Below are 18,387 nucleotides of genomic sequence, written 5' to 3'. Positions count from 1 at the left end.
TTTTGCAGCTTGTCTGAAGATAAACAGAAACTTGGTTTAAATATCCTGAAGTTCCCTGTGTCCAATATTGCTGCTCAAAACCAGGGTGTACTTTCTTCATCCTGCCCTGTAACTAGGTGGATTCTTCTTGGAGTAGCCATTGTAAGACTTTTCTGATGGTCCATAACTTGGAAGCCAGCAACCACTGCTGGCACAGAATGACCTATGGCCAGATATTTGTTTTCTTCAAAGTGTTTGCCTGGGCAGTATTGCTGAAACATAGGTGAGGGTTTCATTTCATTTCTTCCTCTGCTGCTCCCTTCTTAACAGGATTTTCTGCTTCTTTAAACTTTTGAGCCCATGGTCTTGCAAAAGCCTGCAAGTGTTGTCCTGTATTCATTTGAAAGAACAGGTCTGATTGAGAGAATGAGCAATCTTCTAAAGCTGTGTTGGTTTTGGGCATGTTGGAAAGGTTGGTTCATGCAGGTCGGTGAAAGAACAAGGAAGGGGTGTTACTGGCTCTCAACTTCGTATTTCAGGACATGTGAATAAAAGCTGTGGTTGGCGTTCTCGTGCACCATCACAAACACCTCTCTGCATCCTGAGGTGTTGCAGGTTCCCTCCCAGTAGCCTCTGCTCTGGGTGAGGGGGTAAGCGTTCTCAGCTTGAACTAGCACCTTTGCTATCCCGTGCATTTTGAGTTTAAACTGAACATTGCGATTGGCTGGCAGCAAGCCGGAGAGCGGCTCCAGTATTTCATAGTCTTCCACCCACTTGCTGTAACTCTGAGGGAAAGCTGGCCACTTCACTTCAGTGTTCAGGCAGGTGATGAGGTAGTTGAAGATATAGTCGTAATTGCCGGGATCTGACTTTTTCCTGGCATAGATTTTCAGAACAAAGTTCCCTGCGTGGGGGAGATGGATCTTCAACTCAATCTGGTTCCCACGATGGATTTGCATGATGTGCCGCCTTCCCATGTCCTCTGTCAGGCTGCTGCTATCACAGTGCAGAGAGGCCAAGACGCTTATGTCTTTGCCCAGGGTGAAGGTGACAGAACACCGCCCATCATTGGTGTGAATGATGGGGTCGGGGTGGGATGGCCTTAGGAACCCTTGCCGCTCCGTGAACCAGCTGGGTCCAACAGGCTGATGTAGGTCCTTTGGGAAGCGCATGGCCTTGTCCACAGACTTGCACTCTACCACATACTCTAACACGCAGTTGTAGACATCTGAGGCTTTGGAGGACTTGGCAAAGATCTGCAGCTTGTGACTCCCTGTCTTCTGTGGATAGAGATCCAGCTTCATTCCGTGTTTTTTCAAAGTCATTAAACCATGTTCATCTGTTCCCTTCAGCTTAAACGTGAATAGTGTGGCAGAGCGGCAATCCACTGATACAGAGGCTTTTCCATTGACTATGAAATACAAAAGAAAAGAAACTGCATAGGAGTTTCAGTACATTTTTCCATGTGCACTGTGTTCTGGGGGGACTAATCTGTCCCAGTAAATTGCTGCTTCACTAATAATGAAATAAAGAGCTGCAATTGCCAGGTCATAGCTTGTCACCTGTCTGCTTAGGCCAGTGTCTCAAAAAGAATGAAGTGAAAAGTGGCCTTTGTTTTAGAGATGTGCATTCATCCTATTTTGATACACGCTATATTTGATATGCACTGCGGTCCTATAGAATAGTTAATATAACTGAAAGTACTGTCAGCTTGTGTCCTCGAGAAGGGCTTAATTAGATGTGATTAGTACCATTACTAGTCTAGTAGCTGTTCCAAGAAGCTTCAGAGAAAAGTGCAGGAACCCTCCATTATGTAGATAGGAGATAATCTACCTCCCTATGAGCCTGTTCCCAAACAGCTTGAAGACAACATGAAGTCCTAAAATGCTGCTGCCTTCAAGTTTTAACTCTATGTTCTTAGCATTTGTGATATAGTTGAATTCCTGCAGTTCTCTTGAAAAATCTTGGGAAGGGATCTTAAATGTGGGCCCTGTAGTTCTATAGTGTTACCTGAATAGTTTTATGTGGAAAGGGCTGCTGTGGACTTACTCAGGATGCCGCATAGAAGTGCCCCTTTATGTGTTGTTCACTAATTCAAACTTATGGAACACTGTAAAAGGCTTTAATCTCTTTTTTTTTTTTTTTTTTCCAAGCCAGAGTTGCCACTATATAATGGCAATACTTCTAATTTTACACTGCTGATGCCGATTGATAGAGTAGTTCAGCTTCAGCTGCTGACTGAGGCTTTCTTTTAGACCCAGCGGCTACTACAGATTTTCGTGGCTTGGACAACAATAACAACAGAAACCCAAAACCCCAACAAATCAAACCAAAACGAATACAACATACCCGCCTCTGCCCCAAGTGCTTTGAGTGCACTCTGCTTGCCAGAACCAAGATGGAAATGTAATGTGCTGCATGCACAACAGAGTGTGGAGGAAGCGGGGCTACATAAAGGAGGATGCTCTGCAGGTTCCCTCCCAGAGTGTTGTTACCTGTTTGGATGACAGCCGTCTCCGGGTGTGCTGTCAGCAGGCCCAACATGTAAAAGTTGCTGTTGTGCAGCATGTTGTTCTCAAAGTCTTTCAGCGTCAGGGCTGGTTTAAGAAGCTGCCAGTTACTGTTGTCTGGGAAGTGATTGTTAATGAACAGGGCTGGGTGAGTCAGAAAATAAAACTCATTGTATCTGGAAGAAAGAAGGGATTAAAGGAAAATGAGTTATTATAAATAGTTAATTCTTCCCCTGCGCAGTGGTGGTGGTTTCAGCAGGAGCAAGTTGGAATGTTTTGGGCTGCTGAGAAACTGAGATTGGTGGGCTTGAAATTTCCTGGGCAGAGAAGGAACCTGATCTTTGATCTTCCATTTCCAGGGCAAATGCAGAGCTTTTGTATAAAACCAGGGTGTCTGCACTACCCTCTGCAACCATGGGCTTCTGCAGAGGGAGGCACTGCTTGTTGTTTGAGGCACCCACTCTCAGGCAGGTGAAGGCTATGAATCAAGTGACAGCTACTATTGTGTAAACTGAGGGTGTGATGCACAAAACAAGGTCACTTTTAGCAGTTACAGTTTGTTGCTCAGAGTCACTGCCTTTCTACAGGTACATGCTCCATCCCTTGTATAGGCAACCTCAATACTTTGCTCAGGGGTTTGGGTCTTGCTGTGAGACCTAATATTTGTCACTGCTTGGTGGGCCAAACCCATCAGCTTTCCTTCTGCCTTTGTGGTAGGTTTGTTATGTATTAACATAGAGGATGGTTCTTTACCTGAAGGTGAACTTGGTGAAAGAGTCATCAACAGCACCACTTCCCCAGGTGCTATCGAGTAAATGCCACCTTCCATCAAGATAAACAGCATTCCAGGTATGGTCAGAGTCCCCTGTAAAGGTCTGTCCCATCTTATACCCATTCCCCTTAGAGTGTCCCGATAGCTTCATGCACTGGATTCCTGCAATACTAAAAGGAAACAGTAAGATGCAGCAGGAGACTTCTGTTTTAAACCTGTTGGTGTACTTTTGTGGAAGGACAAAAGGAGGGGCAAGGCCTACAGAACTTCAATCCTGTAGTCAAATGGACCAGCTCCATCAGCTCCTCGGGTGCTTCCTTACAGCTGAGTCCCAAGGGAGTTAAGGGTTTTATATGTCCAAGTGTGCTTGTGTTCTTTGAAAACTCCAGCTTCTGCTCGTGGTGACAGACGCTGTGCTAAATGCCTAGGTTACTGTGCTTCTTCATGCTTTGGAAAGCTTGCTGTTAGCTGGGCCCCTCTACTTTTCTTGTTGGCGGAATCTCTGTACTTCGTACAGCTTTCCTCTAACTGCCTTCCCATAGCAGCCTGTCAGCACATCCAGAGACAGGCGAGTTCTCCCCTTTACCACTGACATCATGTAAAGACTGCTTTTCTCAGCTGTGCTAGTGAATGGCTTCATATGGGGTGGGCATGCAAGAGTGACCCAAGGTGATGATGCCAAGGTGTTGGGTAGGGGCCGTTTGTTTTCTTGTAGTCTTTGCACAGGGACTTTGAGAGAGCATCCCACTGGAGGAAGGGGCTTTCCTTTTCCAGGTTTTGCATATTCTCTCTCTTTTTGCCTGATGCACCATCAATTCAGCGTTATTAGAGGAGGATGACAGAGATGAAGTGTGCTTAATTGCTCTCTGCCTTCTTACTCAGTGGAATCCCTTTGAAGCTGTCCACAATTAGCCTGTGTAATTAGAAATTAAAAGTGCGCCTGTTCATGCTTGTGTTCTCTCTTTGGTGGCAGGCCTGGTGTTTGACACCCGCTAAGGTATCTTAGACCTCATGGGACCGTGAATGCTGATTTAGTTTCCTTAAAGAGTGAGCTTGTGCTTGCCCAGGGTACAAATGATTGGTCTCTTTTGAAAGAAATATAATGAATACCTGTGTTGAAGTGTAAATAAGACTTAAATAAGCACCATGTAATAAGCTATCTGCTGTTGATAGGATTTTATCATTGGTGTCGTATTTCAGCATTAATCTAAAACTGCTTTGCTTAGAGGATTGTCTTTCATGTAGGATGGTATTGACATTTTTCTTCTTCATTGAAAGGTACATTAAATGGATCAACTACCTAAAGTAATAAACTGTGCATGCTTCAAGAGCAAGGCTGTCTGCATAATGTGGGTTTAACTCAGAGGAAAAGTGGTATTTATGGGGAAGATAATTAGCATGGTTGTGGAAGTCGAGGTCTGATAACAGATACTGGCAGTATCTGTTATCATTGCATCAGGTAATTGGCAGTGCAGCAGTGCTTGCAGGGAGGACTGCTTTCTTTACACAGATGATGCTGGTTTAAAGGGAAGGTGGCAACTTCAGCTTCTCATAGGATTTACTAAGCTCTAAACCTGGATGTCTTTGTACTACTTAGTTATTTGATACTCTTGAAGAGTATTCTTATATTCTTTCCAAAATTCTTTAAGAAAGAGTGTAAAAGGGTAGAATCACTGCTGCAAAGGGTTGATTGAGAGCCAGCTGTGTAGTCTGCAGAGAGAAGACAACCCATAGAGAGGAGAAACATGGCAGGACCCCATCCCTGCTGAAGATGGCCAGCAAAGAAGAGGAGGGAGCGTTCAATCCAGCTCTCATAGAGCGTGGGCTGTTTGTAGTGTGAGCGAGGCAGTGCCTGTCACAGGAGGTATTCAGAGTGAACGTGGCCAGGCTGGAAGGAATGCCATTGAGAAACCTGGTGTCATGGGTGGTCTATAAAGTCCCTGCCAGCCAGCAGCCGCCTGTGAGCCAAATTCTAACGTGGAGCTGGGTGGTAACTGGAGCAACTCCTCTGACAAGACTGGTGAGAGCTTGGATTTACATGATGTAACTGAGACTGGGATCCTGGGATCTTCAAGGAAGATTTGATCCTAGGAGTTTCCAAGGGGCCTAACAAGAGCTAAATACCAAATTCCCACTAATTTCATGGGGATTTGGCATCTAATCCTTCTAGGCTTCTCTAGACATTCCTGTTAGCTGGGATGTTTGGTGAGAACATTAAGGGGCAAGTTCTGCCTTTCGTTCTCTCTGTACTCTCACAGTTAACATACGCAAAGCAACAGGAAGAGTTTGTTCTAAACATCCTGTAAAAGAGCAATCCTGTACTAGTTAAAAGAGTGATCATCTCTCTGTTCTCATTTAAATTACTTTATGCATATAAATTAACCAGGGAAAGGAAAGATTGAGAATATCTCCAGAAATGCTTGAAGTGGCAATGTGATGGCAGCAGATAACCTAAATACAAGGTGGACTGGAACAACTGAGTTTGGAAACAGTTGGCAACATCTGCTTGGTGCAGCACAGAGGTTAAAAGCTAAGTTGCTTTTCTGCCCCAAAAAGAGTAGGGAAATAATCTGGATCTTGCTATAGGTGTCATTGGAATTCAACGGCACCTTTTTCCCTTTGATTTCAGATTGACTTTGATGATTTCATCTTAAAAGGCAAGTCTGGCTTCTCCAGAGGGAGACAGAATGGTTTATACTTGTATTACGTAAGTGTACAGCGTGCCTAAAAAGAAGGAAGGCTACTGACTGTAGTAAACAGGAAAAGCAAGAGGATGTGAAACCTGGATAATTTGCAGACTAATTATGAGTAAGGACATAGTGGGACTCGGCCGGTGTCAGCCATTGACCACCATGAGTATTGGGGGAATTACTGGTGACTGGTAAATTGAGTTTTTTAAGTTGCCTCAGTGGGAGCTAGAAAGAAAGGGCACTTTAAAAGGCCTTTTTCCCTCAAAATCTTGGCTCTTGCAAACCTTTGCTCTTGCTTTTATGCCTAGACTCAGCATCAGACTTGAACAGTGCACAAGAAGCAGCAATGAGGAGATCCCCTTGCAGGAAAGCGTTGTTGTCTTTGGTTACAATTTTGCAAGGAAAGGAGCTAAACATCTAGCTAATATTTGAAAAAGCGATAGGCTTGGATGACTGGGAGGTTTCCCAAATCACGAAATGCATAATCGACGTGGAACTGCAGAATTAAGAGTAAATCAACCGAGCCTTTCAATAGGAAAAAATATCCTTGGAAAGATTTGTTAATGAATGAAACATATGCTTTTTAATGAACAGATGCAAATTTTTCCCACTTCTAAGTGCTAATAACTGTTTCATAAGATGCAGTTATAAATTCATACTTCATTACCCTATTTCTTTATGTTACTGTTCAGAAAGCAAGATGCAGTATCGAGGGATATGTCACTGGTTGGAAGCATTCACCACTTTAGAGTCTGGCATGGTATTTCTTTATAGATCTGTCCTTTTCCCTGTTTATTTTGTTTGTTTCATGGTGAAAACCTTCCCAAGTTTTGTTGGATGTTGTGGAAAGCCAATTGTTAACTTACACATGGCAGTTAGTAACTGGTCTTTAATTTTTCCCAAAGCTATCTTGTACATGGCAGCTGCTCTGCTGAGAGGGTGCTCCCTAGGAGAGCCACCTTGCAAGCCCATGCCCTTAGGAAAGCACACCATTGCTTTCTGGTGTTAGGAAGACCTTTCCAACCTTGTGTCTCTGAATTGTCAGGTCCAGTTTTCTCCCCTTGGACATCCCTTCTACATAAGGCTGGTCCCAAACTTGACAAGCACCCTCACGGCCTTTGCTAATCTAAGCTGAACTACTGCATAGAGCTGTGAGAGGTGAGGTGCTGCTTCTTGCTGTGGTGCTTGAGGGTTGCCTTGCACAAAGGCCACCTCTTTCCTTTACTGGGTTGGAGAAAAAATGAGGGAGAAGGGATTTATGCTCTGTTCACATGCAAGGCACTGTGCTCCCCACTGAAGAAAGGGCTGCCTTTTCCATGAAATGGCTTTGTGATTGTAAATCCTGCTTTGTGGGGGAAACCCCACTGGATCCCCAGTGAAGCCAACACAGTTTTGTAGGCAGGAGAATGGATTTTAGTCACTAAATGCCCACGTAGCTATAAAATGGAAACTGCAATGTTGGCCTCCAGGGTGATGGACCTTGAGATTGACGGCATAAAACAGTGTGGTAAGTGTGAGATGGTGCTTTGGTAATGGAGGGGAGAGGGCATCTCCAGAAGGTTTTGGGGGAGCTCCTTTTGGGCCTGTGCCTACCACTTGCGTGGGAGCATGCTGGAGACAATACTCCTTGTTTAAGTCTTGCCATGCTTTTAACCTTCACATACAGATATCAAAGGAAAAACACAGCTTCTTCTAACTGAATTAGCTCAGTGTTTTCATCTGCCATTATGTTAATGCAACGCGAAGCTCAGCAGATGGCACAAAGTAAATTATGCTGGGGAGGGAGGGTGGAGGGAGTGGAGGAGGAGGCAAAATTGACCTTTCTGGGGCTTGCTGGTTTTCCACAGCATGTATTTGAAAGCTAAAGTTCTACATCCTGCTTAGAGTCACATCAGTCAATGCAAAGGCAGACAGAAGAGGCACAGCGATGACAATGAATATTAACTCTCCCTGGCATTGAATGTTTCTGAACTTAATTTACCTGCACATGTGTTCAAAGAGCCCAGCGTATCCCTCACAAATGCTCTTCCCCATCTGAAGCACATCTATGGGCTTGCTTGACAGCTGGCTTTTGTTATGGTAGCCCACTACGTCGTATTCTGCGGGAAGGAACACAGACAAAGGTTCATCCAAAAGCCTGAGGCAATGGAATCGATGGGTAGTGGGAGCCACACTTGGATTGCTTTTCATCTCCATGAGCATGAGCAAGGGGAAATGAGCCATGGCATGTGCTGCACAAGGATGCTGTGGATGGTGGTTGGGGGGAGAGGGACAAAGTCTTATCTCTCCTCACAGTTTGTTTTAAGCCTGGGTTCAGCAGTTGAATTGAAATGAGAGGAGAACTCTGCTTTTTTACAGAGAGTCTCCCCAGGGGTGGCACTTGTGCAGGGGGATCTATCATCTGAGGAGCTCCCGGTAAAAGCCAGAGTGCTCCGCATTAGGAGGAGTTGGACTGCTGTTACTGTCAAAGGAAGACGCTGAACGTTTTGCACTCTTTACAAGCAATTTGTATTAAAAATACCTGTGAAGTAACTCATCGAGAAATACCTGAAATGACTTGATGCAAGTGAGTCATATCAATACCTGGAAGTGTAGGAAATCTTAAGTACTTTGAATGAATACAGAAAAGTGGCACAGAGGGGTTTCTTCAGGCAGAGCTTGAGGAACTGGCCTGGGAAGGTTAATTCAATACTGACCAACCTTGGCCATGTCCGTAACCTCTTAAAATACGAACATATTTTTCTGACAAAGCTCTAAGGAATGCTGCATCAGCTGATTTATCCTCCTTTTAATGCTGTGGGAGAGGAAAAGAAAGCTGGCAACATGCTGTATTTGTGCTTTGATGAAATGCTGCGGCTGCTTGGCTTGTATGTGAAGGGCTCAGATGGCAGCTGCCTGTGGGTCAGCCTGTGGGGCTGTAGGGAAGGGCTGGCTTTCTCCACTGGGGCTCTTCACTGGGCCACCAGCAAAGCTGCAGGGCACTCTGAGGGGTATGGAGGGATATCTGGCTGCGTGTGGCTCCATATTCATGCTGGAAATGGTTGCTAACGTTTCTTTTAGTGCTGCTGCTTCATGGAGGTAACAGTCCATCAGAGGCAGGGAGTTGAACTGGGTGGGAATTAATACCCAGAGAGCAGTGCTCTCACTTAAAATCCATCCAAGGTAAGAGTTTATATAATCAGTGCTCTTCTAGGATAGACACACTGAGGTTTTGCTCACCAGTTTACATCCCTAGCACTGTGTTTATTTCCCATACCCGTAAATGGGGGTCAGTTTCTGCAGGGATGAAGGAGAACTGGGGCTGAGATGGTGAAAAAACCTGTGAAGATTTTTGCAGCCTACCTGTCAGGGATCAGACACCTGCCATGCATGTGTAAACGGACCAGCTCAAAGCAGACCATCTGCCCTGAGCAGGACCCAGCCCAGGCAGTGGCAGGCAGAAATGAGTTAACAGAGTAAAGGCTGAATGGTCAGCAGTGCTGGGATGAGTCAAATGCTGGGTTTCAGGAAATCAGCAGCCTGCGTAGTGCAGGGGAAGATTAAAGCTGCTCGGGGTTGACCTCACTATGCTAACCATGCAGCTGCTGGCAAGGCTCTGCTGACTGCAGTGGGTGTGAGATTAGGCCAGTGTTTCCCAAATTGCTCCACTGCTCTCTGTCAGGTGGCAGCTTCAGCCAGAGAATTGCACCTCACCAAAAGCCCATCAGGATGCTGAAGAGGTGAGGAGAGGAATAGCTGTGCTTTCCCCCTCCATCCCCAGGAGTTAATGGGAAACAAACATTTTTGTGTATGTATATCACTGGGTCATTGCAGTTGTCATCAGGATTGAATAGGTGCCTGTACAGGCAGGAATGGCAGTCACACAGATGACAGCATGTTTTACCAAGGCTGGCCTCTCCAGTGTGCTGCACTGACACGAGTGATGGATGTGTCAACAGGATGAATGCAGTTAAGGTACCAGCTAGAAACTGCACCACAGCATGTATCCACAAAACACAGGGGCAAAGGTGCAGCAGGACAGCCATCAGACTGTCATAGAATCATGGAATGGTTTGGGTTGGAAAGGACCTTCAAGCTCATCGAGTTCATAGGGACTTTTATGGTTACACTTTTGGATGAGTTGGGTAGGAGTTACAGATTCACCATGTGGAATGAAATCATTTACACACAAAACCTCATAGAGCCCGTCAGTGCTGGGAGAGGGACTATGGAGACAGAGATGTGAGATATCTCTGTTGGATGTATCGGGTGAGACAACCTCTGAATACATTTCTGGATAAATACATACAGAAAACCTTCCTCCCTCATACCCACCCCGTGAAGCTAACCCACAGGATGTATAGTCAACCACAATGGTGGTGTAACAGGCCTGATAGCAACAGCCTTATCTTTTCAACTGAAGATCAAAACCTACCTATGTGATGGCATATCCACATCCATATGGCTCGGACTTTTTCCAGATCAGTCCGGGCTTGTTTAAGCAGGGCTTTAACCAGTTCTTCTACGCTGTTCTTGACGTTTACCTGTTTGAGAGGGGGAATCATTGCAAGCATGGTGAAGAAATGGCTATGGTACAACTCCCTTCCTCCCCACGTCCTTATTCTTTTAAAGCTAGTGAGAACCCTCCTGCTGGGAGACTGATCTGACTCAAGCTTCCTTAACATAGAAATACAGAGCTGTATTATATGTTTGAGGAAGTATTTTTGATCATAGTTTCCCCCCCTAGAGTGGGATCTACATTGCTGATCTTTCTAAGGAAATTGGGAGGTTCCGAGGCACTGGCCCCAGTATCTCAGGCTAAGCTGGTGTTAGTGCTGATAGCTGGGTTTCAAAGATCATCCCCAGAGGGGAGCTGAGGGGGAGGACAGAGGCAAAAGAGAGACTTACTTTTAATGCGTAGGCATCCAGCTTCTCAAATTGCTGCAGATCTACTGGCATGGACTTCAGAGAGGATTTGTCCCATGGATATGCTGGGAAGAAATGAGTTGTTGTTGTCTCGGAAAGGGAGGGAGGGGGTATTTTTCCTGGCTGTATGCTTGAATAAGTGGATGCTGTAGAGCTCCTGCCTGACCCGTGGAGGGATCCATCAGCAGGTGCTTAGGGAGCAGAGGACATGAGGGCATTTGCAGAAGGTCCCTGCCAGCTGCATGGAAAGCAGGAGCCATCCTGTCTAGTCTGGTGTAATCTGGACAATGCTGGAGTGGGAGGTGCCCCCCTGTCTTTGGCACTGTACAACAGCATAGAAAATCCCAGGATATTATATTTAGGAGAAAAAATGCAGAAGCATCAGGGAAAATCTGCATGGTGAAAGACCTGGCAAAAGTGTGACCTTCCAAAAAAGAAAAAACAAACAAAACCAAACAAAACCCACAAAAGAGCTGGTTTCTGCAGCAGTTTTGCTGATAGAGATGAGTATTTTGGGTGGAAAATTCTGCACAAATTCAAGCACATGAGAAATATAACACAGGAAGCGGCTGGACTGAAACTGCTGTGTCTACCTCTCTGTCTGCATCTTTGCAGGCTCCAGGCTCCTGATTCTACTTGGTGTGAACAAAGGGTTACTAACTTCTCATAGAATTATGGTATGGTTTGGATTGGAAGGGACCTTAAAGCTCATCCAGTTCCACCCTATCCTAGCTGAAAAGCCAGCAGTACTTCCGAGATCTGTATTCATCACCCACTGCTTCCCCATCACCCTCAAACAGGGCTCTGTCCTACTGGGGAGGTGGCCAGAAGGTCTGTTCCTGACTTGTAAAGGTGTTTTGTTAACATAAGCCCTGCTCTTCTGATATACCCCAAGCTCTCCCCATCCACTGACCCAATGAACGGAGGGTTGGGAAGCGGAACGCTAATTGTGGCAATATAAAGTAAATCCCTTGCCAGTGTGCTTCAGTCTAGTATTGAGGCAGGGCAAGCCATGTTCCTAGGAGTGATGGGCTCCCTATCTAGGGCTGCCTTGCATTGTGCCCATTGTGCCAGTGGTACGGGGACAACTGAGTGTTACCATGCAGGTCCTTTTTCCCTGGCGGCCGCGGGGCTTCAGTCCTTTGGAAACCTGGCACAGTGGAGAAGGGAAAGGGAGATGAGCAGTTGTTGGCAGGTGGGAAAAGACAAACAGAAATAAGTGATTCTGGGGAGCAGGACTGGGTGGGAAAAGCTGAAGTTGAGGCTTTTCTTTGCCTTGTTCTCTTGCATTTGGTATGGATGTCAACACCCTGCAGAGCGCGTGTGTGGAGGGGAGTGGGATGAAGCAAGCTGCCTGAACCGCGGTGGGCTGTGTCCTCTCCCTGCAGTCCTGTGGCTCTGCAGAGGCCACATTCCCCAGCAGTCAGGCATCTCCTGTTCTAGCCAGAGGGCTGGGGACATCAAACCCCCTGCCCACCACGCAGCCAAACACCCCCCAGGCAGGGAAGAAGGGAGCGCTGAGCTCCAGAGCTGTCAGATGATCACCCTGCAGAGAGCTCTGTGGCAACTGCAGGATTGCTGAGGGATGCTGTGGGCCTGACTGTCACCACCTTCATTATCGCAGGGCTGGAGGAGAAGACCCCCCCTGCCCTAGGAGAAGAAGGATTTCGTTCCTCAAAACCCAGGGTCCAGCAGCATCTGCCCTGCAGGGAGAGTGGGTACAGGGGTTGGCATCCTCTAAAGAGCCTCAGGCTCCATGGGGAGAAGGGACCCGTGTCTTCTCCTAGGTGAGATACGTGCTGTGGTAGAGCAGTGACTCACCTTTGTTGTCCTGACCTCTCAGTCTGGGCAGCCTCCAGGGACCTGCAATACCCCAGCATGGTTAGTGCAATCACCCCAACACCCACCCCGGATGCAAAGGGAAGGATGCAGCCCCTTTGCCCTCCCACCCTTGGCCTGCTTTGTTAGGATGGAAAACCCAGGCTGTACCTTTTCCAAAGGAGAGTTTCTTGAAGAGTTGTGGGGTGGTGTCCTTGGGATGAATCTCCACTGTCATTTGGGTTCCTGCAAGAAACGATGACAGACTCCCTAAGAAAGGCAAAACTAACCCAGACGTGGAGGAGAGGGGAAGACTTAAGAGCTGACTCTTAAGTTGGTGACTGTGAAGGTATCAAAACACTTGGGTTTCCAGGCAAAACAAAGCACCCATAAGATAAACTGTGCACTCAGAAAGCCTGGGGTCGCCTCTGGTGTAATTTGTAGCTCTCAAAAAACACAAGACAGCCCATAAGAGCCTCACAGGTGATAAAGGGGATCATAAATAAAGCAGAGGTCCTCAGTGAGGATTATGTGGCAGCTTAAAAACCCCGCGTTTATCACCATATTAAATAACTATTGATGGAGATACGGTAATCGGAGACTTAATTTCTTTCATTGATTTTTCTTGGAATCAAACAAAAAAATGGCTCAGAGCTATGAAAATGGTTTGACTTGTGATATTAAAATGCTTGGAAAGGGCCATTCCCTGTCAGAGGCAGAGTCCAGGTCCAGGCTGAGGCTTGCACTCTGCATGCCATGATGCTATAGAGCAACCTCACTGGAAAGCTGGGGGTCTTGTGTTTAAAGTTTCACAAAGGGAAGTACAAGGGAAGAAGTTTGGAATTGTCTTGAAGGAATTACCTGAACTTACTGAAAGAGACTACATTCTTTTGGGCAAGCATTTCAGGAGGCTTTGCAACCACCGAGGCTCCCTGGGGAACTCAGTGCACTCGTCGGCTCCCTGTTTTGGATCAGACAGAGGCTGCTTTGGAGACTGAAGGTCAAGATGTTAATGCGCTTGGGGCTGCCGTCCAACCACATATGTTACCAATGTTATCAAAAGTCTCATGACATTTGTGGTTTTCCTTGAAAGCCAGCTCTTGGAACCAGCTAATTAGGGGGAATCTGCACTTTCAGCACGAAGTTTTTCCATGGCATTTAACTTCAGTAGAAGTTAAGCATCCCCTGTGATTATGCAGGAAGGTTCCATGTCCTTTAAGCCCACAAAACAGAAAGCCAGAAACCTGTAAAACCCCTCCTTTTAAATTCTAGAGCTTGACTCTAAGTCTGTGATGACTGCAGGTATTGGGATGGCAAGACTAGAGCTGGCTGCTGTATTTTGTCAGTTAACTCAAAGGTAAAATGAAATTGCTTCTCAAAGGGATGCCTTTGTGCAAATGGTATCATTTCCTTAGGATTTTTATATTTTCAGGAGTCTTTTTTTTTTTGTTTGTTTCCCAAGATTATTTTTTGGTTTGGGGTTTCTGGGTTTTGTTGCCAACTTCCACCTCCTCCATTTTTCCCCATAAATTAAGATTCTACTTTTTCAAGAAACAAATTTAATGGCAAGGAATGCCACCTTCTAGTTAGCTTAAAAGGCATTGACCAAATGACTAGAACTGTAATTCCATGGAAATTTTCCAAAGTGCTACATCCATTGCTTTGAAAACTAATGCTATGAAATGCTTACTGCAGATTTTATGACTTATTTTACTGTTCCTAATCAAGATATCTCTCATAAAGAAACACTGGTTCTTCTCCTCCTTCTCTGTGGTTCTTTGCCAGCAAGTGCCTTGGGATCCAGCTGGCTCAGCAGTGCCCCTGTTCTAGTGCAGGGATGGCTCCTTGCAAGTCCTTATGAAAGGACTTCTGCAATCATCTCAAGCTATTCTACCAAAATTATTTCCCAGCCTTTGCACCCTTCCATCAGCACTGGGATATCTGACATTAGCAGCTTTATGTTCTTACCATGCTTTCCGATTACACCTATTCTATGTCAAGGGGGTTGATGGGACCCCTGGTGCTTCAGGATCCACCTCCATGCACCCACACTGAAAGACCTGAGGATTCTCCAGGGATTTTGGAACTTTTAATTCCTCAGGCTTAAGATCACAAAATTGTCAGGGTAGGGCTCTTCCCCTCTTTGGGGACATTCTGAGGTTGGTTTATTACAGCAAAAACTTGACAGAGAACTCACTGGAGCCCTGCTCTTAAAAACTGATATCCTTTGGGATACCACTTACCTTCATTGGAGTATGAAGTAAGGGCTTGTGTCTGCTTGCAGGGCTCCTTGGAGACATGACAGCCTGGTTGCACAAAGAAAAACATTTCAGCGCCTTGAAGACAGTGGAGGTGCCTGGTGTGGAAATTGATTAAATCTGTGCCTTTGCTCAGCAGCCAAGTAAGTAATGACACAAGGAGTTTGACCTTATTCTCCAGCTTTGATGCCCAATTGGTCAGGGTCCTGGGGTGCCTGGCCTCACTCCAGAGGGATGCTCCAGACCAGGAAGGGCTGGAGTGGGTGCTGCTGCTCAGGGTGAGGAGTTAGGGGTTTTAGACCAGCAGGTCACTGTTTGGGGAGGTGGGTGGGAGGGAAGGGCAGCACAAGAAGGCTTGGAGGTGATTTGGTCCCTGAGAGGGAGCATTGTGGTTGTCATTATCTCATCCTCATACTCACCTCTCCCCTCTGTGCTCTGGGAGCCCCTGACCATCTCAGCTACGCCAGCTAGCCCTGGGGTCCTTGGAGCAGAGGGAAGTGTGGAGATCTATGCAGCTGCAGGCAGCACAGGTCCGCTCCCCTGGGCTCCACTGACACGCCAGGGCAGGCAGCAGATGCCAGGGCTGGATGTTCCAGCCTTGCGGTGGACACTGGCCAAGGTGATCCCTTGCTCTCTTCTCAAAGTGTCGTGGGATCACTGTCCTGCCAGCCACCAGAGACCAGAGCAAGGAGACCATGGCTAGTCCCGAAGGCCGGATATCATCTGTACCTTGTGGCTGGGACAAGGATGGGGTTCTGTGGCACAATGCAGGGCTGCAGCCTGTTTGCCTCAGTGAGGCTGGGACGAGGCTTATGTCATCCAGTTTGTAAATACTGCGGCAGCACCAGCTGCTCTGTGGTATCAGAGGTTTCATCAAGATGCTAACACAGCTGATTAAAGGGGAATTTATTAACCCCTCCGGTGCTAGAGGAGCAAAAGCTCTGCTTGCTTCTCCAGTGTAGGAATTCCTTAGTAATCCTCGCAGGGATTTAGATTGTGCCTTAGGTAGAGCTGTAAGGGTAGATTTTCCATATGCATACTAAATACTCTTAACGTTAGTTCAGGGTGGTAAAAGACTGATACCATTCTCTCGTAATGGAGGCTTTGACTTGTGCTCTGCAGCTCTGGTTGCAGACCCTGTTGAGTGTGACAGAGGAGCATAGAGTGTTGAATATTTATCTGCTTCCCAGAGTGGAGGTTTTTGTTACCTGGTGTCTGAGACTATCAGATTTGTAAAAAGACAAACCCAGAGGTGTATCTTGCCATGAAATGTTGCTGCTCACAGTCTGTGAGAACCATCCAGCCACTGCTGATTTCAGAGGGGCTTTGATCAGGGCTCCTGTTGAGCATAGTACAGGGCACAGCCGTGGCTTTTGTATGCTGCTATTGCTTGGCCCGTGGAAACAGAGCTCCTGTTCTGTATAACTAGAATCCACTGGTACCATGAGAATTACCTTTGCCCTACCTTCGCCCTCTGTCTTTCTCTGCTAGACACACCGTTAGGCTTAGGCTACCAAGAAAGCAAGTCAGATGGTCTGATTTCCTTTCCTGGGAGCTGCTCTGTCCCGTTGCATTGCAGTCCTGCAGCCTGGCTGTGTGCAGCCTGGGGTAGCATTTTCAGATGTTCCTTCTGAACTGTTTCAGGGCAGATGGGTGAGGAATTGGCAGGGGAACACTCAAGACTAACAGCCACATCATTCCTGGATAGCAATCAACTTGCCTTGCACTCAGCAAGGTGAGCAGGGGAGATGGAGAAAGGATTGGTGAATAGATGCATTGAAAGGTTTCTTGCACACCCCAGACCCTGCTTGAGCTGTGTGAGTGCTGGGGAAGACTCTGGAAGCTCTATCTGCAGCCTGAGTGATTTAGGGCACTGAATTTACCTTGTCATCAGCTGACTGTGAAATGCAAGAGCTCTGAGCACCTGAAGTAGGGCTGAGCTGCATGTCTGCTTGCATAGGGCTCTGCGGTGCCACTCACGTGCATCCTGGCCATGGGGCAGAGGAGGGGATGCTTCCCAGGGTACAAGGCCTGATGCCCTCTGCTTGTCTCCGTTGAAGCCCCTCAAAGCTCTGGAAAGGGATGAGCTGTTTCAAGCATGTTTATGTTCTAGAGGCACAGCTGGGTGCTAAAAGCTTGCAGATGGGTTTTGTGTGCTGTGGTTAGTTTATCAGTAGAGTGAGAAGACATCATACCGTTAAGGTCTCTCCCCTGAGGTGGCTGTGACCTGCTGTTTCCATTTCCATCATCCTGCAGACCTATAAAACATAAAGGTGAGATCATAGGCTGTCCTCCTGCAGGGAGGTTCTGGCACTGCCTGGAGGCCAAGCACACCCAAGCCTTTCATGTAACCCATCATTCCAGCTGATCTACCAGGATTCCACCTTCCCTGTCTTGTCTGCAGCATTTGTTGCAGCCCCTGTTGCTAGAATAGGAAATACCAGGAGGAAGAAAGAGCATAATTCTAGGCCTAAGTTGTTTTGATAGGGTTTGCTCTTCTTTGGGTATGCGGTGGATGCTATGTTAGATGAAGCATAAACACAACCTCTGCGTTAGCTTTGCCTGCCCTTGTTAGCCTGGAACTGATTGTCTGCAAACCTAGGTTTTCAACAGTGTTTTAGAGCAGGAGTGCTCCTTTTTCTCCTTTTATTTCTGCTGAGAGGGTCCCCCCACAGTTGCAGAGCACAGCCTTAGCTTTTTGGAACATCCCCTGGAGGGACAGGGACACTGTCTCAAACTGTAGCTATAAATGGCTCAGGGCAGTCATCCCTGGAGACAAAGCCTGGACATGCTTCCAACAGCTTTGCCCCTGTACTCCGGTGTAGTAGGCACTGCTCTGGGGTGAAACTGCAGAGCTCTCACCCTGTTCCCTTTGCACAGCCACAGAGGCTGTGGAGGCACCTCAGGGCATGGCAAAGCAAGGTGCAAACATGGCCCTTGGTTTAGTATCTGTGTGTATGTCACCTCCTGCACCATGGGTTGCATGCACAGAGCGCGACATGCAGTGTTACACAAGCAAGGACTGTCCTGCATCAGGACCAGGGAAGGCACACTGGGTTTCTACGGGCAGAGCTTGAAGTCTAGGGCTTTGCAGCACATCTGCAAAGGAAAAGAGGAGAAGGGTGGTGGGACTGGGGGGAAGTCCAATGCATGCTCCAAAGCTGCTGCTTCAGTTCACTGTCTGAGACACACACTGCCCTACCCTCCCTGGCACCAAACGGAGGTTACCTGTGCTTCCGTCGTTGTCTGTTGGCCTCTCCTTCTGCCCTTTCTGCTTGCTCACTGCCTCCTCAGGGTGGACGATAAGCAGCAAATTGATGGTTACCGCGCTTGGATCTGTCTTAAAGTCCATGGTACCCATCAGAGCATGGCCAGGGTGCTGGTCCTGTCGCCGAGCTGCCGCTGCTGCGAGCTGCCCTGTTTATTTTCCACCCTTGGGGAAAGGCGAGTGCTCT

General features: G+C 47.0%; 1 protein-coding gene across 1 annotated transcript; it reads right to left on the bottom strand.

Annotated features, from left to right (window-relative positions):
• Positions 1-217: 217 nt before the first annotated feature.
• On the bottom strand, positions 218-18,387 carry KY (kyphoscoliosis peptidase). Its single transcript, XM_062606593.1, has 12 exons — positions 18,161-18,387; positions 17,128-17,190; positions 14,918-14,980; positions 12,846-12,920; positions 12,678-12,719; positions 11,956-12,006; positions 10,839-10,921; positions 10,366-10,474; positions 7,933-8,050; positions 3,243-3,431; positions 2,475-2,665; positions 218-1,390 (listed from the first exon to the last, which is right to left on the bottom strand). The coding sequence occupies exons 1-12, from the start codon at positions 18,291-18,293 to the stop codon at positions 492-494; spliced, it is 2,016 nt and encodes a 671-aa protein (XP_062462577.1). The 5' UTR covers positions 18,294-18,387; the 3' UTR covers positions 218-491.

This window comes from Pezoporus occidentalis, unplaced genomic scaffold, assembly GCF_034315485.1.
Source record: "Pezoporus occidentalis ecotype Australia unplaced genomic scaffold, CSIRO_AGI_Poc_V1 ctg97, whole genome shotgun sequence".
Lineage (NCBI taxonomy): Eukaryota > Metazoa > Chordata > Aves > Psittaciformes > Psittacidae > Pezoporus > Pezoporus occidentalis.
The sequence above is the reverse complement of the archived record's forward strand: the minus strand, read 5'-3'. Positions and strand labels throughout refer to the sequence as shown.